General features: G+C 33.4%; 1 protein-coding gene across 1 annotated transcript; it reads right to left on the bottom strand.

The window, feature by feature from the left end:
• Positions 1-12,337: 12,337 nt before the first annotated feature.
• LOC107774569 (sm-like protein LSM8) lies at positions 12,338-16,017 on the bottom strand. Its single transcript, XM_016594144.2, has 6 exons — positions 15,643-16,017; positions 13,762-13,855; positions 13,599-13,639; positions 13,443-13,517; positions 12,776-12,828; positions 12,338-12,643 (listed from the first exon to the last, which is right to left on the bottom strand). The coding sequence occupies exons 2-6, from the start codon at positions 13,796-13,798 to the stop codon at positions 12,553-12,555; spliced, it is 297 nt and encodes a 98-aa protein (XP_016449630.1). The 5' UTR covers positions 13,799-13,855; positions 15,643-16,017; the 3' UTR covers positions 12,338-12,552.
• Positions 16,018-19,696: the final 3,679 nt, after the last annotated feature.

The raw sequence follows: 19,696 nt of genomic DNA, 5'->3' as shown, positions 1-19,696 counted from the left end.
GCCTTGCAGATATTATTCATTTAGAAGCTGGAGACTTCTTTGGGCATCATAACTGAAGATTTATTATTGGAACAATTATAAGAATAATTGTATTTCCTTTTATGAAGTTTATATTTTGAATAAAACTTTTTATGTTGTCAGTATTTAATTTCATAAATGTAGTTTCTTTTGTTCTTAAATTTTTCAATATTACTTATGATCTATTTTTCTTCTTCTTGAAGAATATGAAAACTTCCTAGTCTTCAGTTGTCCATATGAATAATAAAGAAGAAATATGTCTTCTGGATAGTATAACGACGCACACCATATTAAAAGATAAGAGATATTTCTCTTATTTAATTATGAAAGAAGCCAATATCATAACAATATCTGGTAGTACAAAATTAATTGAGGGCTCTGGAAGAGAGACTGTATTACTACCAGGAGGAACTATATTGGTTGTTAATGATGCATTATATTGTAGTAGGTCTCAAAGAAACTTGTCGAATTTCAAAGATATTCGCCAAAATGGTTAATCATATTGAGACCACCAATGAAGTAAAGATTGAATACCTTTATATTACTACAGTAAAAGCGGAAAAGAAGTATGTGCTCGAAAAACTTCTTGCATTTTCCTCCGAATTATACTACACTAATATTAGTGTAGTTGAATCATATGCCATAGTAAACAAGGAGTTTACTAATGATTTTATTATTTGACATGACCGGTTGGACCATCCCGGTTATAATATGATACGCAAAATAATTAAAAATTCACATGGTCATTCATTGAAGAACCAGAAGATTCTTCAAACTAAAGAATTCTCTTGTCCTGCATGTTCTCAAGGAAAACTGATTATTAGACCATCAATAATTAAAGTTGGAGTCGGATCAGACCCACAAGTTATCATAAAGTCTCCCTAATACAATTGGCTTTTGGTCAGGAGCAAAATATTTTCCATCTTAGAATATTTGAATGTGCAGTATATGTTCCAATTGCTCCACCACAACGCACAAAGATGGGACCCCAAAGACTATTGGGGATATATATTGGGTATGAATCTCCTTCTATTATAAAATATTTGGAACCTATAACTGGAGATTTATTTACGGCAAAATTTGTTGATTGTCATTTTGGTGAATCAGTATACCCAATATTAGAGGGAGAAAATAAGCAGCTGCAAAAGGAGATAGATTGGAATGCATTATCACTATCTCATTTAGACCCTCGAACAAATCAATGTGAACACGAGGTTTAAAAGATAATTTATTTGCAAAATATTGCAAATCAACTACCTGATGTATTCACTAACCTACTATCACGACCCAAACCGATGGGAGACGACGGGCACCCGGTACCTTACTTAACCAAGTACCAACGTAACGTATCTTTCGTATCATACTATCATAGGTAAATGAGCCAGAGAGGTTGTCGTGAGATAAGTAGAATAAAACATGAGGAAATACTCAATATAGGGTGACCCAACTTAATATACCGACTTATACATATGACGTACTGGCCTATAAGGCCATACCAGTATACGTATACATGACATCTGTCTCCAAGCCTCTAAGAGTACATAAATATCATAAAGGTCAGGACAGAGCCCCGCCATACCAATCAATACATATTCAAATCATACTGACCAAATAGGCAACTCCGGAGCAAGTGGAGTGCACAAACACCTTCTGCTGAGCTGATAGCCTACTAGGAGAACTTTCAACCTATCTATCGGGACCTGCGGGCATGAAATGCAGCGTCCCCAGGCAAAAAGGACGTCAGTACGAATAATGTACTGAGTATGTAAGGCATGAAAATCAGTACCTAAAAGACATAGATGAAACATGGAGTAAAAAATTTCACATGTGAATCTAAATAACTTTGTGAATCCTGAAACATTTATAATCTCATACGCGTACGTGTAAATGTCGTACCATACTTAGGTATATGTGTTCATAACATCATCAAGCCTCTGAGGGCATCCCATCATATCATCTCGGCCACTGTGGGCAAATCATCAACGTATACCAGCTGATCAGGTGGTGCGTATATAACGCCGTAACCTTTTCCCATATCCCATATACATATAATATACGCGTATATAACGCCTTCTGGTCATGGGTCAATGTACATGTATAAATGCATGAAATGCATAAGAAATACGTTAATAAGATTTCTCGACTATCATAAAATCAATATGCCTTTCGGACAAACTTTATCAAATACGTATTTTTCTGAGACCCATGAACAGAGGATATAAAAATGATTCACACGGGGAATCAAGAATATATACACCCCTAGTATTTCTATAAATAGAGTCATTTATGAAAGTTGCGTATTTTGCTCGTTTCGTTTGTATCATTTGGATCATGCCAAAAAGAAAGAAGGGGTAGCCTTAATATACCTTAAATCCGTTGAGTCTTTAATACCTTCAAATAAATTCTTCAAACAATTCAATTCAATCTACCACATCATAAGGAGATTCAAAATCAGTGCTGAGTAAAGACTAAGTCCGCAACTTAAACTAGTAGCTCGTTTACGTAAATTTGGGCAGCATCTCCCCTGTAACTAGGCCCTCCTCCAATACCATATACCAACAACAACAAGAACAATATATAAGAATTATTTTCCAACCTTATATCCATCACAATATACTATAAAATAACCCACACACCCTAATCACTTCATACATAAAACGACAACGAAAGTAGTGTCAAACAACTTAAAAAATATAACGACGAACGACCAGCCCATCATTCCGTCATTATGTGGTGTTTTTCCACACCATTTGTCCTCCAAAACTCCATTAAACAGTAGCAAAATATACAGCCCAAAGGCAACACGAAACAGCCCACAAAACAGTCCACTACAAGTCAAATAACTCGAACTTATGACTTCCGATCACTGTCCCGTGTGTTCTAACTATTAGAAAACGAATTTATCAACATTTTTTGATATTTAAACACTTAAATACAAAAGGTACACATTTTCTTAACTATGAAGTACCTTTCAAAATTTAAACTACAAAGAAAAAGAGAGGCGATATAGCGATACTTACGTTGTAGGGATCATTTTAATGTTATCGCTTCTTGATTTCGTGCCCGGGATGATAATCTTGTTGTAGAAAGCTTAAGGGTAAGGTTAGGGGTATTATTTGGGTGAGATCTCTGGAAAGATGGAGAAAGAGACGAGATGGGATGTAAAAATTCCATTTATTTAAAAGTCAAAAGGTGCTACTTGGCACCCTATGATTGGCCCTTCTTCCAATGCTTATAACTTTTTATCCGGGTGTCGTATGAATGAACGGTTAAGTGCGTTGGAAACTACATTCCAATACCTTCCATTTGGTATATAATATATCCCAAAAAGACCTCATATAGTATACGAAATAAATTTTTCAAAAAGCTCTGTTAAAGAGCAAATCCTTAGTTGGTGTTTCCGCAACTTTAATCTGATTTTTTCCAAACTTCATATTTTCTATCCAAATATCATATATAGCCATATTGTGACTTTAAAATCATTTAAATCATGATTAACAAGTCTCATATTCATTACCTCACCTTGGGACGCACAAGGTGCACCACTTACCAAGGGTGACTAAGTGACATATTCCAGCTGCTAATGCTCCTATTCGAATTGATGTCTCCGTTGGAAAATCTATAAATACAAGTGAGTCTAAGACACACTTGAAACGTGGTAGACCAATTGGTTCCAAAGATTAAAATTCTCGAAAGCGAAAAGGAGCAAATGATTTAGGAGATCATAATATGCAAGTAATTGCTCAAAAAAGAGCCTTGTGACATAACAAATGATAAGACCTTAGAGGAGGTCCAGGTACCTGAAAATAATAAGAATGAAGAGATCTCAATAAGTTATGTCTCTACGGCAAAAAGGTGGAACAAAAATAATATTATTGTCGACAACATTTTTGCTTATAATGTTGCTGTTGAAATAATGTAACAAGATGAGGATCTTGAACCAAGATCTGTCGATGAATGTAGACAGAGAAATGATTGGCAAAAATAAAAAGACGTTATCGAGGCAGAATTAGCATCACTTGAAAAACGTGAAGTATTCGGACGTATAGTCCGAACACCTGAAGGAATAAAGCTAGTGGGATACAAATGGGTTTTTGTGCGAAAACGAAATGATAAAAATAAAGTCGTTAGATATAAAGCACGACTTGTGGTACAAGGATATTCGCAAAGACCTGGCATTGATAATATGGAGACATATTCTCCTGTGGTAGATGCAATCACTTTCAACACCCCATGTTTTCGTATATGAAAGTACACCATGAGTAAATTGATATAAGCTCCAGGATAAGATTATTTTTGAGGTTATAAGTATTATGTTATTTCAAACAAGTGACAAGTAAATTTTTGAAGGTGCGAGGGTAAGCAAATCAAAGAAAATGAGTTTCGTCAAGGTTGACATTTTGAGGTAAAATACGGTCCAAGCTATAATACCCCATATTTATGGACTAGTGCCATACAAGGTACCACATGACTATGATAGTAAGGGGTATAAAGTGTGTTAAAAGTAATTAGTATTTTAAGTAATTTGAAATAATTCCTAATTATGTGGATAATTGGGTAATTATTGGTCAATGGGGGATTTGTAAACTAATTAAGACAATATTGGATAAGAATTGAACAACTAATGTGGCAGCAACTTGAAGTCAACCAAATGACTCTTAAAGTATGTTGCAAAGTGGCATTTTAAGAGAATAGTTGTGGCTTAGTCATCCCCTAAAGTGAGGCCCACAACCAAAAGCCTTAAGCCAATCTTCCTACATCATTATTTACTACATTATTGTTATGGAAGAATGAAGGTATATGTGCTAGGAATGGACTTTAATTCATCATGGAATGGAAGCGTTGTTTCTTCAGTAAGGAAAGTATGATCAAATTCACCAAAATGGACTTGTTCTACATCTTCCAAGTACGATCTTCAACAAATTTTCATACGAAATTATACTGAATAATAGCAACGGGATTTTGCAGTTCTAAAGGAATACAGTACATCTTTTCCAAGAACATCATATGGATTTTTCCCCTACTCCAGGTTTATTAAGGCTATCCCTTCTTTCTTTTTGGCACGATCAATACAATACAAACGAAACGAGCAAATGCACAATTTTCATAAATGATTCTATTCATAAAAATATTAGGGGTGTCTATATTCTTGATTCCCCATGTGAATTATTATTATATCTTCTGTTTATGGGTCTCAAAAAAATACGTATTTGATAAAATTTATCCGACATGCATATTATTTTTATGACATTCCGAGAAAATCTTATTAACATATTTCTTATGCATTTTATTCATTTATACATGTACATTGACCCATGACCAGATGGCGTTATATACTCGTATATTATATGTATATGAGATATGAGAAAAGGTTATGGCGTTATATACGCACCACCACCCGATCAGCTGGTATACGTTGATGATTTGCCCACAGTGGCCGAAATGATATGATGGGATGCCCTTAGAGACTTGATGATGTTATGAACGCTTATACTTATGCATGGTATGACATTTATACGCATATGCATGACATTATAAAAATGAAATGATTCACAGAGTTATGCAGACGTACATGTCGAGTCTTTTACTCCATGTTTCTCTCATGTCTATTATTTACTGATTTCCATTCCTTATATACTCGGTACATTATTTGTACTGACGTCCTTTTTGCCTGGGGATATTGCGTTTCATGCCCGCAGGTCCCGATGGACAGGTCGAGAGTTCTCCAAGTAGGCTATTATCTCAGCGGAAGATGTTACTGCGCTCCATTTGCTCTGGATTTGCTTATTTGGTCAGTATAATTATGACATGTATTGATTGGTATGGCGGGGCCCAGTCCCGACCTTTATGATATTTATGTACTCTTAGAGGTTTGTAGACAAATGTCAGATATATGAAGATTGTATGGCCTTGTCGACCTATGTTTTGAGTTTACAAATGATCATGTTGGCCTTATAGGCCCGTATGTCACATGTGTAAGTTTTTATATCAGGTTGGGTGGTCCTATATGGAGTACTCCCCCATGTTTATTCTGGTTAGCCCATGATAGCCCGTTTGGCCCATTTGCCAATGAAAGTACGATAAGAATGATATGCTATATTGGTACTCGGTTGAGTAAGGTACCGGGTGCCCGTCGTGGCCCATCGGTTTGGGTCGTGACATTTCAGGTATCTTATAAATTTGGCATCCATGAAAAACTTGATATGCGTCTAATGGATGTTGTCACAACCTATTTGTATGGCACATTAAACAACGAAATTTATATGAAAATTCTTGATGGGCTCAAAGTTCCTGAAACTAATAAAAGTTTTCGGGAAACTTGTTTAGTAAAGCTTCAAAAATCCTTATATGGATTGAAACAATCAGGGCGAATGTGGAATAATCGCCTGAGTGAGTATTTGCTGAAAGAAGGGTATAAGAATGATTCAATTTGTCCTTGTGTATTTATAAGAAGGTCTGGATCTGAATTTGTTATAATCGTTGTGTATGTTGATGATCTAAATATCATTGGAACTCATGGGAAACTTCCAAAAGCAGTAGACTGTTTGAAGAAAGAGTTTGAAATAAAAGATCTTGGAAAGATAAAATTTTGTCTTGGTCTACAAATTGAGCATATGAAAGATGGAATTTTTGCCCATCAATCAACTTATACCAAAAAGATCCTAAAGTGTTTTTATATGGATAAAGCACATCCATTGAGTACCCTGATGGTTGTGAGATCACTTAATATAAATAAAGATCCATTTCGACCTCATGAAAATGATGGAGGGCTTCTTGGTGATGAAACTCCATATCTTAGTGCAATTGGGGCACTAATGTATCTTGCAAATAATACTCGACCAGATATAACTTTTGCAGGAAGGTTATTAACAAGATTTAGTTCCTTTCTAACAACAAGACACTGGAATGGTGTTAAGCATATTTTTAGATACCTCCGAGGGACTATTGATATGTGATTATTTTATTCTTATGATTCCGATTCACAGTTGATTGGTTATGTAGATGCAAGTTATTTGTCTGACCCACATAAAGCCCAATCTCAAACAGGCTATCTATTTACTTGTGGGGTACTACTATTTCATGGCGTTCAACAAAACAAACTTTAGCTGCTACATCTTCCAATCATGCAGAGATAATAGCTATTCATGAAGCTAGTCGAGAATGTATATGGTTGAGATCAGTGACTCAACATATTCAACAATTGTGTGGTTTTTCTTTGAAAACGAAGATTTCAATGATATTGTAGGAAGACAATGATGCTTGCATAGCCCAACTTAAAGGAGGATATATCAAAGGAGACAGAACAAAGTACATTTCACCAAAGTTCTTTTTCACACACGATATTCAGCAAAATGGTGAGATACATGTTCAACAAATCCGTTCAAGTGACAATCTAGCATATCTTTCACTAAGGCATTGCCAACATCAACATTTGAGAAGCTGAGACATACGATTGGAATGCGTCGTCTCCGAGATATCAAATAAAGCTTTCATCAGGGGGAGTATAATACGCGATGTACTCTTTTTCCCTTAACCAAGGTTTTGTCCCAATTGAATTTTCCTTGTGAGGTTTTTAATGAGGCAGCACTCAATGTGTATTATAAGATATTTGTACTCTTTTTCCCACTGAATTTTCCTAGTAAGGTTTTAACGAGGCACATTATCTTTTAAATGGACATCCAAGGGTGAGTGTTATAAATCTAATGTATGTGGATGTCACTTTCAATATATGTAGATGTTCTCTTTGTAACTGTCTTTGGCAAATTCAATACCAAACGAATGAGTTCATTAATACATGTAACTTGAGAAGAGATTTGTAACCTATAAATGGGATGTTATTCTCCTATGGAATAGACGAAAGAAGCATACTTGAAATAAGACTAAAAGTTCCCTCATCCTCTCTACATCTCTTATCTATTCTTATCTTCTTCTCTTTTGGTGCTTTAGTTTATAATTATAATATTTATTTTATAACATATTAAATTAATATAAAATACAAAATGGAAATTTTTGAAGTAATAAATTAGACAAATACAAATATTATGCTCAATTAGATTCCGTTAATTTTTGAATTTTTAAATGCAAATGATATTTTGAGATTTCTTCGTTCCTATACACTATTTGAAACACTTTATTACGAAAAATGTTTATGTTTTTGAATTTATCCGACCTAAATACGGTTTAGCTACAAAATATATACAATCTATTATTAATGTTTTAAATTAGGGATTTAGTTATATCTTTTTCCTATTTTTTCTTCATTCCTCTTTTAATAAGACTCATTCCAGTTGTGTATTACCTATTTTAAGCCATAACAAACGGAATTTCTGTTACAATTTCGACGAACACACAAACCATGTGAAGCAGTGACTGTAAAGCGTATCCAATAATCCAAAGCCTTAAAAGCACAGAAGGAGACTCATTTTTGCTTATTATAAGAACAGAAATTGCTACAATAACAAAAGCTAAGTTCGATTAATAGGTCTATTACCACTATTATTATGTTCCAAAATATTTGATTAAATAAACTTTGATTAACATGTTAAAATACATATTTCTTTTCATCATTCTTTACTTTTCTTTCCTTAATAAATCAATTGAGAAAAAGAACAATGTATGGTACTTAATCATACAAATTTAAAATAAATTTCGTATAAATTTATTACAAATTTGAATATCTACAGCAATATACATAGTAAAAATAAATTTCATACAACTAATTATATATTATATAATTTATTTACAACTTATCAACAATTTTCATACATTATTTCTACATAGTTAAATACAACTACAATATCATACAACTTAAATACAAATTTTATACAATATGTCTTTTGTATATTTTGTATCTGATTTATACATAGTAAAAATAAATTCCATACAACTATTTATATATTATACAACCTATTTACAACTTATCTACAACTTTCATACATTATTTTTACCCAGTTAAATACAACTACAATATCATAAAACTAAAAAACCAATTTTATATAATATATCTTTTGTATATATTTTGTATCTGATTTGTATATATTTTATTTGTGGTGTGTGCTTCTTCCTCTTTAAAATTTCAATCAAAACTTACTCTCTTAATACAATTTTAATACATATCAACAACTTTATGTAAAAAGATAGTATTGATAACTTAAATACAAATTTTATACAACGATTCATATATTATACAATTATTTTTTAACTTTCATACAACATTCAAATAAAAAATATATATAACTACAACAGAATACAATTTACATACAATTATAATACAACTTTACTATAATTTTGTAGTATATTGTATGTCATGTGTTCTTCTTCTTCTTCGAGTTTCAATCTAAAATTCAGCCAAAATCAAGTCTAATTTTCACCAAAACACTCTCAAAATTGAGATTTAAACTCAAAATAATATTCCCAATTATTTACAACAATACCCAATCCAAACAAATAATGGTTTTTGAAAACACAAATTCGATTTCAAAGCTTCAAAGCTTTTTAATGGTTGTCAATAGTGGAGAGTCCAGCACCTTCAAAATTTATAATCATAGAGAGAATTAGGAGAGATTAAAGTCTCTGCATATGTTATAGCACAACTAAAGCGAAGTGAATCTTCAGGGTTTGCAATTTTAACTTCCTTGAGCATTCGTCTTTTCAAATCATAAACGGATATTCCTTATGAGTCTTCAGGCTTTGCAAGAGAGAGACATATGACCAACTAAAGCGAAGTGAAACTTCAGGCTTTGCAAGAGAGAGAGTAACTGGAAATATAAAGAGATACTTATTTAAAACTTATTTGTATATAATTGATAAATTATATAGGACTATGTTTTACGTCCGCGTAAAGTAGTCTTGACTTAAGTTGCAGCATCTTTAGCACAAAATCACAAATAGATTCGTAATTATTAATTATTAGTTTAGCATGTTGCTCATTTAACTTTCATAATTATTGTGTGAATTTTAGTTTTACCTGATTTAGGCCTTGTAGCTCATCTCTGTTTCAATTCTGATATATGGAGAAATTCCTAATAAGAGCGATTTCTTATTTAATACGAATCCAAACTAATCGAATCATTTAGCTTTGGACCAGTAAAATATTAGTTTCGGACAAACACATAATCTTACTTGCCTTCTTTTTCAAACTACTACTCCCTCCCAAGTTTGAAAAAGAAAAAATTATTTTGCATCTCTTGAACAAAATAGTACAAGAAAATAAGTTCTTCTTATTTGACGTTTGAGTGGTCATGTTCAATCATGATATACCGAATTTTCTGAATTTATAGTATTTACTTATATTTTGTTGATTGCTATTTAATACTCCTATGTATAAATGGGTGCATTTTAAAAATAATCCTGTTTATTTAACTTGGAAATCGTTCCCCCTTTTTGGTTTGGCAATCGTCTAGATACTTTACTGTCTAGCTTACTTGAATCTCTCTTTTTTTTTGCACTGTAAATTTTTTGCATTTTTCTGTAAAATTTCTACAATTCTTCTGCAGGTTTTTTATTCAAAAATTCTTCTGAAAAGTATTTTTTTAAAATCAAAAATGCTTTTCAAGAAAGTACTTTTATAGAGTATTCCATAAATATCTCTCAACGTATTCCACTCAAAAATCCGTATAAGAAAAACCTCCTCGCCTAATCGCTTTTTTAAACATCAAAATCCATGGCATAAAATGGTTAAATGCTAAAAGACCGACTCTATGTATATTCTTTCTGATTTAGTAATAGTAGGGCAATTATGGGGGCAAACCTCAACGTGAAAGTTGGCTTTTGGACATAAGAATTACCGGAAAAATGTGTGAAAATGGTACTTGAAAATTTGAGTTGTGTTTGGACATGAATATAATTTAGAATTATTTTCGAATTTTTGTGAGTGTTTCAAATAAAATTTTTGAAAAATAGCTTTTTAGAGTTTTTCAAATTCCGAAATTTAACTACATCAAACTTTTCATCTGGCCAAGAAATACAATCTCTCATCATTATATGCAGTACATCGAAATAAACTTTATGGCAAATAGGATTCCTCAAAACCCTTTTTATACCAAAAAACAATAATAATAAAAAAACATAGAGACTTAAAAACGAAAACAACACTGTCAACAGTTAGTCAATTAATTTTATCAGCGCCTTAAACAAACTGCTACTTATTATCTTGAAGTTCCAATTTCTGGAATAAATTCCACGGTAATAATTTTTTTGTTTTTTTTTCCTTTTCGGGTCATAGGTTGTATTTTCAAGCATTGGAGAAATATGAAGAGGTGATTGGAGAAATATCTCTAGGTATTATTGGTGTCTAGAACGCCATTATAGGTAGCTATTCTCTTTTTTGTAGTAAATGCCGAACATGCTATATTAATTCATTTTCACCAAATATGATGTGATATGTTCAAGATCAAAGATGTCCCTAGCATTTAAATAGGGACAAACTCTAGCACCTCTGAGCAAAATGACTAAATGAGCGCGCAGTAGATTGTACATTTGAGGCGTGCTTAAGCTCAAAGAAATTCAAGGTAAGCGATTCGCCTTATTTAGGTTGCGTTTCAAAGTAGGCAAGGCATTAAGATGTTGGCCGCATCGCCGAAAAGTTCTTTGGCGACAGTCTTTTCCCCTCATAAATAAGTGTTTTCTAAGGGGCTTTGACAATTGACAGTTCTCAACATGTTTAGCAGTGAACGAAATGAACTGCTGAATTTTGGAGTTCCCTGAAAATTGGTTAAATGTTGTTTGAACTTCTTGTTTAATTATTAAAAGTAGTTTCTCAAGTTTAAAAAGTTACTACAAAAATGGAGGCAAGCGCACAAATAACAAGTATTTTTTTGTCATGAAATTTTAAACTAAAAAATATTTAAAATTTCAGAACTCACTACTTTTTTGTCCTAAAAAATTGAACTGAAAAACTGAAAAAAAAAAAGCGATTAACTTAAGCAATTCTTCTTATTCTTATTTTTTCTTAATTGTAGTTCCGATATTGGTTCACCTATTAGGTCGGGCTCACCTCACCGTACCTATGTAGACCTCTATTTACCTCCCTCCTATCTCTTTCCAAGTCCCTCAACTGGAGCAACTTCCGGCCAATCTAATGAATATATGGCCAAAAACAACAAAAAAGAAGGAAAAATGACATTGTATAACCACTCTCAAAATCAGCCTATTTGCATTTAACTGGAGGTGGAAGGAAGGTGGGAGTTAACACTTTTTTCTTTTTCTTGGACTTAGTCCCTTAGGAAACATATATTTTTCAATGAAAACCCATGCTTTGGCTTGTGAGAATCAACCATCACATTTGATCTAGCCATCAGACTCAGATTTGGGACAAAAGTAGAGCATAACTGGAAGACTATGTACCAAATGCAACTTGCACAAAAGTAGAGCATAACCAAAGGCATACAGTGGTGAATCACAGACTAGAAGTATGTGTTCAGAGGTGCACAACACATCTGAATTTAATTCTACAAACTGTACCAAAAGTTCCTTGTGTAACCGACGTTTGATCCATTCCATTGCCAACATTACAAACTCATGCCAAGATGCAGATCAATGAACAACTGGCTTTAAAGGATGTGCTCTTAGTTTCGACATATCCAAGTTTGCATCCAGCTCTTCATCTAATTCCCCAACAACACTTCTGCAACGATGAAGGAAAACAACTTGTTAGGGAAAACATATTCGGGAAAAAGATTCTTATTTTTTGGGAGATTTATAAGAAACCTATGCACATCCTTTTAATATATGACAGAGAAGCCAATGGTACACATACATGTTGTCTCCTCGTATGATATAAAGACCTAACACAAGCTGTTGTACACCTTCCTGCATAATAAAACCTAGCATTAATACCACTCAATTTATCAAGGATTAATGAATATACCACTGTATGAATGAGAAGGGAAAAAAGGATTCTTAAAAATATAAACTGCAAGCAAAGGAAAAAATATGATTTCCTGACAACAAATACATTGCAGTCTGTGCATCTAAGTTTCACCTCTATTGGCTACAAGACTGATATCCAATTTACATATCAAAAAAGAAAAAGAAAAAGGGAAAAGGAGAAACATCCAACAACAGCAGGAAGTCTTTAATATCATCCTAACATTTTTTGCTCTCTAGATTGTATATAACATAGGAATTGACAAAATCCAACTTAGATGCAGAGTAGTACTAGGAACTCTAGCTTATAATCTTCACAGCTGAAGATACTACCTGTAGAAACAATGCTGGAATTGACATATAATATGATTAAACAAATTCAAGTGGAGACCATGTATCAGCTGCGAGCAGTAATTAGCAGAATCCATTTATATTGGATAACACTTTTCATGGTTGCTCTAATAATAACCTAATATCAACTTCTTAAAAAAAACTTAACATCAATAAGCCATTAGATGTTTAGAGATTATTGAAATCTGAGAGGGTTTAAGAAAGACCTTTGTTGAATACACCCTTTCATGAGATTCATCGAGAATCAAATTTGTAGCCTGGTCAAATCCTCTCAAAACTCCCTGGACAAAGAACCAACTGGTCAGCAAAATAACAGTCTTCTCTCTAAGATTTACAAAAACAGGGAAATGAATACAACTCACCACTATATTTCGCCCATCGTTTGTAATAACTGAGATGGTTTCTGGAACACCAAAAGAAAGAAAACAAAGAGTGTTATTCTATTAAAATACGGGCTAATTTCTGGACAAAAATATGTGTTAATTTCGTAAAGAAAACAAATAGAAGTAATAAGAGAATACATACGATCGACAAGAGACTCAAGCCCAGGTCCACTAGCCATGTTGCCAAATCAGAAGCAATTTACTTGTCAGATCTTACAGTAGACTGATGCTTAAACCTACAAAAGTCACAAAGCAAGTTAGCAAGTACGATAACATTTTAAAGAAGAAATGAAAAATACAGACTTCAAACCAAACTTCAGCCAAATCAGATTTTTCGAAACAAATTTGGGAATCTATGGCCAATCGCTAGCTTAGCCAGTCGGCTGGCATGATATGACTCACTGAACAAATCAATCAAAGAGGCATGTAAGCTCACTTTTTGTGTATCATAGAATATTAACCTTCATTCTCATGACAAAATGCACCCAAAAACAAACAAAAGTTCCCAAACTCTTTTGTATCATCAGATATCTCAATCTCCTTTGCTTCTCTTTTTGCTAATTATCATTTCTATTTAGTTAATTGTCATCTTCTTTGCAGCAAACTTCTAGACATTGTTCATGAATCGAATTGTATGTTTTCTATTTTTATTTTATATATTTTCCTTTTTATATCTCTAATTCAGCGATAATATTTATCCTTTTTGCGATTATTTAATGGTAAAACACAAATGTTAGTGAATAATTGGGTCATTATGTTGGGTTTGCTTCCGACATTTTTGACCCTTATGATTTTTTACTAGTTAATAAACATTCTTATTATTTGTTTCTATTATAGCTCGATGTTTTGATGGTACAATGTAATACTACTACAAGGTTAAGCGGAAATGATGATTTCTCTAAGAATTTAATTGACTGGTTTATTTTGAAATCCCAAATCAATGAACTTGACTCTTATTTATGTTCCGCGAACACAGAAAACCGGGTAAGGAATTCTATTAATCCGGGAGAGTGGTTTTAGCACGGCCGCTCAACTATTAATAATTGGCCTAATTATCTAATTTATTACATGTTTAAAACCGGTTATGCATTTTTACTTTTTAACCGCTTTTAATTGCTTTTAGGATTTTTGGAGTTTATTTAAATAAGTCGCTATGTCACGCACTTATCGTTTTTGCACACATTGTGAATCACGTCACGTGAAACGCAACCACGATTTACAACATGTTTAATTTATTATTATTTGAAGTTATGGTCGAGTCACGTGAAACGCATACTCGAATTAGGATTACTTATCATGACTATGCCACGGGAACCGTACCCATAGTCATGATGACATATTTATTAATCGTGCCCAAAGCAACTAGCGCATTTGAATTATTTTTCTAATCTTTGAGATTTGTGGTGGGGTAGTGATATATGGAAAGTTCTTTGTAAGATCAGTTATTGGATTTATTTGCAGATTCACTCACTTGACTAAATGAGAGAAAATCAAACGAATTAATTTATAAGTAGGTAAATTGCAATTATGTCAAGTCACTTGTCAAACATAAAGATTCGCAGATTCCATTATGCTAAACATTACAAATCCTAATCTGATTGATTCATTAGAGGTCATTTACTGATTCCAGCTACAAATTCTGCAAATAGCCCATGCTTTCATTCCATGCTGCCTTTCTTTTAGCCTATGTATTGAACATGTGTAACAAACAATCCAAACTTCTTCCTCTTACTATAAGTAATAAACAATTTACTTCATATGATTCAGAAAATGATTCTTGTTTGAAGTAATCAAGGCTTAAAAAAATTACATATACCTTCAGATATCGATCCTAAGTGATAGTTTCCAGATTTAGATCTAAACTTTAAACCAATCGATTTTCACTTAGCTTAACATTCAAATAGGCTTACCATTTGCCATAACCCAAGCATGCTAACATGTATATTCAAACAAAAGGAATTCACATTAAATTCATTTTTTATTCATACGAGCAAAAATAAATAATTCAGGAAGACATTTGTACCTAAGTTGGAAAACCGAAACAGCTTGAACAAGGACCGAATAAAGGTCTGATAAGGAGATGATGAAACTCGAACCACAAAGTGATAGCAAAATCAGCAGAAAGAAACAGCAACAGCTTCTATTTCAGCTCTCAAACAAACTGAGACCCCAGAAATGATTGAAGCAGTGTATAGAGGAGAGAAGAAGCAGTTTCTCAGCTTTTCTTTTGATTTTTGTTCTGTTTCAAATTTAGATTTTTTCCTCTGAATTCCAGACCCCTTTTTAGCTATCTCGTGTGTGTGAAGGTGAGAAAATGCGTGTATAGGTGCTGATGAGAGGGTGGGGAGGGAGAAGAAAGGGAGGGCGGCGGCTAGCTAGGGTTCTATAAAAGGGTTCTATTGAAGGGGGGCTAGGTTTTTTAATTTTAAGTAAGTGAAGAGAGGATATTGGGCCGGCGGGTCGGGTAGGTGGGGTTTTGGATGGATAAGAGCTGGGCCCAAAAACTGGCCCATGTTCGAATTTGACCTCTAAAGAGTTACTCTTTTCCTTTTTTATTAGGCTTTGCACAATTAACCACTTTAAACTCTAATTTTAGTTTAATCTAATTTGTATTGGCCAAATTATTTACCTATTTTACCTAATCATTGACTAATAATCTAATTAATTAAATAACCTAAGAATGTATTTTTTATTTTTTTAATTATTTAAATAATGCATTTAACAATGTAATTAAATCCTAAAATGCAATTTAAAATCTAAAATGCTATGAAATTAAAATTTGAACATTTTTGTGATTTTTTGATTTACGATATTTCTAACATGCATAAACAATGTGAATAAATACAAAACAAATAAAGAAAAACTTCTAAAATTCATAAAAAGAAATTAATATCATTTTTGGATTAATTTATTATTATTATTTTAGGAGTAATTTGCATTAGGAAAAAAATTATCCGCTCACAACTGGCGTATTTCACGCCTCAACAGTAGTATACATAATAAATAATGTATTTTCCTATAAAATATAAAATAAATAATAATATTTTGAAATTATTTTGATTTATAATAAATATGGTGCAATAGTTTGCTATAGGATATAAAATTTTCTTGTTTATGATCTGACCCAATAAAAAATATTTTGGAAGAATAGTCATGCGTCAGATTTTTAAAATACGTTGGGTAGGATTCTTAATGCTGAAATTTTGAAGCATGTTAAGCGAAATTTTAAAGCACGCAACAATTATTATGATCATTACAATTTTGTCTCTAAATTCTGATCATCACTTGAATTTTAGAGAATGGCTTTTTACAATGTTGAATTTAAGAAAGTGTCTTTTTAAGATCTCTTATGTGTAAAAGTAAACCTCCCGTTTTAAAAAAAAAAGAAAAAGAAATGAGGTCATAAAAATAAAAATAAGTTTGTAATGGGCCACAAACCATTTGACCCTAGAATTTTAGCCAAAATCCTGACATTTACCATAATTGATGCGTGCTTGAAAATTATGTGTGTGCTTTTTTTATTTAAAAAAAACATCGAGTCGCCTAGACTTACAACCTTAGGAGGCTGCTAGGGACCATTTTATTATTAATAATGAACCAAGTATTACAAGAAAATAACTAAACATTGCAAGGATAAAGCATAAAAGGGCTAGCCTATACAAAATGCCCCAAAATGTAAATAACAACAGAATGCTAAAAGATTGAGCCTTGAACATAATCTGCTTGTGTGCTTCGTAATAATGCCTTGCATGATCTTGATTCGTGATGTATTTTCCTTGCAGGTATTTGTTGGATGTGCTGGACGTAATAATGTTTGCTGGACTAGCTGTCGCTGGCAGTACTCCATTCTTCCATTTGCTTCTTGGTCTCTTGCATAATGACATCAAGATGAGCCACCAAAACAATATCAAAAATAGGGGTGGCTAAGGCGGGTTGGGCTGAATTTGGACGGGTATAGATGGTTAGGTCAATAAATGGGTCATTGTCCAACCAAATCCAAAGTGTACTTGGGATAAGATGGGCTAAACAATGGGCCATAGCCCAACCCGCCTAACTTTACCCATGTTTTAGAACCATGTTCATCCTGCATAAACAAAGTCTTTTACATTTTATACACCTATGTATAAAAGGTAAATAAATACTATTAGTATTTTGAGAATCAAAATATATTTTCTTAAATAACAAATTAGTATTTAAAATGTGTAAGTTGAAAAATATTTTGCGGGTGGGGTGGGTGGTGCAGAAAAACGAAAAAACAGAAAATTGAAAATACAAAAAAAAAAAAAAGAAGTTAAAAAATCGATTACAATGGTCATAACTTTTTGTACAAAACTCCAAATTACAATTGGTTTGATTTTCTGAAAATTAGACATCAAGAGCTAAAACTTATATTTTTGTATCATCTCCAAATTCCTTATAGATTGTGAGATATAAGCTTCTAAAATCGGGTTAGTGTAGCAGAATATTTCCTCTATGCGGTCGCGAAAGGCCTTCCGCGATCGCGAAGCACTGGCCATTTTTTTCCATTTTTCTCTTCGCTATCGCGGCCAGAACCATGCTATCGTACCGTATTACCCTGTAGCCAAAAATCAGCAACTAGAAATGGCCTAGAAATTGTCAGAAACCACCCCAAAAACTCGCTTAAGCCCCTCGGTACCCCGTCCGAACATACCAACAAGTCTCAAAACATATCACGGACTTAGTCGAGGCCTCAAATCACATCAAACAATACTAAAAAATCGAATCACACCTCAATTCAAAATCAATGAACTTTGAAACTTCAAACTTGCACAACCGATGCCGAAACCTATCAAATCACGTCCGATTGACCTCAAATTTTGCACACAAGTCACATTTGACATTACAGACATGTTCCAACTTTCGGAATCAGAATTCGACCTCGTTATCAAAAAGTCCACTCCCGGTCAAACTTTTTAAAATTTTAACTTTCGCCATTTCAAGCCAAATTCTACTATGGACCTCCAAATCGCAATCCAGACGCGCTCATAAGTCCAAAATCGCCCAATGGAGCTAACAGAACTATCAAAAATCCAACCCGAGGTCAAATAATAAAAAGTCAAACTTGGTCACCCCTTTCAAATTTAAAGTTTCTAGCAGAGAATCATTCTTCTAAATCAATTCTGAATAACCTGAAAAACCAAAACTGACGATTCACCTAAGTCATAATACATCATACGGAGCTACTCATGCCCTCAAACAACTGAGTAAAGTGTAAATGCTAAAAACGACCGGTCGGGTCGTTACATCCTCCCCCACTTAAATATATGTTCGTGCTCGAACGTATCTAGAGTTGTTCTCAAAGCCATCAAACCGCAGTGTAACCTCACCATGCACATGCCCGGGGGTGATCCCACGTCACCCTATCCCGTATAGGTTTGATAACACAACATAATTGAAAATTCTTAATTCAACCTAGACCATAAGCCTTAGAATCCAATTCCCACATCCGAAATTTCTATAAGATCAAAACCTCGCATCTACACACTGTATAAATATGAACAAGCTGTATCAAGCCATATCCGTAACCCAAGATGTAATCACATGATATACCGCAAAACTCAAATACTCATAGCGATAATTTCCAATCACAATAGCTGCTCAAAACAACCCAATGCCGGTAATAAACCTCTTATCAAACAACGCCTCATTTTAACACCTTCATATACTGCCAATGATGAAAGAAACATGCAGAAACTCATAACTATTCATTAGATCAACAAGTCATGGAGCTCCCTCTCCTTCGACAAGGACTATAGCAAATTTCTAAGCCGACTTTCGATATTATTCTTCCAAACCACGTTGTAATCAATTCTGATATTATCCATTCTAGGTCCCATGACCTCATCTCATCCAACACGACCACTCTAGTGACATGAACATCAATACAATCTAAAGCCACACCCCGTGCAATCCGTGCACCAATAAGCAATATTCCAAATGTACTCAAACATGAAAAAAGATTCAAACAAGAGAACTATCCCACAAGTTCAACGGGTATCACCACAACGCAATGCTAAGAACCCATCACACACCGCATAACCAAAACACATGAATCT

The sequence above is a fragment of the Nicotiana tabacum genome, chromosome 19 (assembly GCF_000715075.1).
Source record: "Nicotiana tabacum cultivar K326 chromosome 19, ASM71507v2, whole genome shotgun sequence".
Lineage (NCBI taxonomy): Eukaryota > Viridiplantae > Streptophyta > Magnoliopsida > Solanales > Solanaceae > Nicotiana > Nicotiana tabacum.
This window is presented reverse-complemented; position numbering and strand designations above follow the sequence as displayed.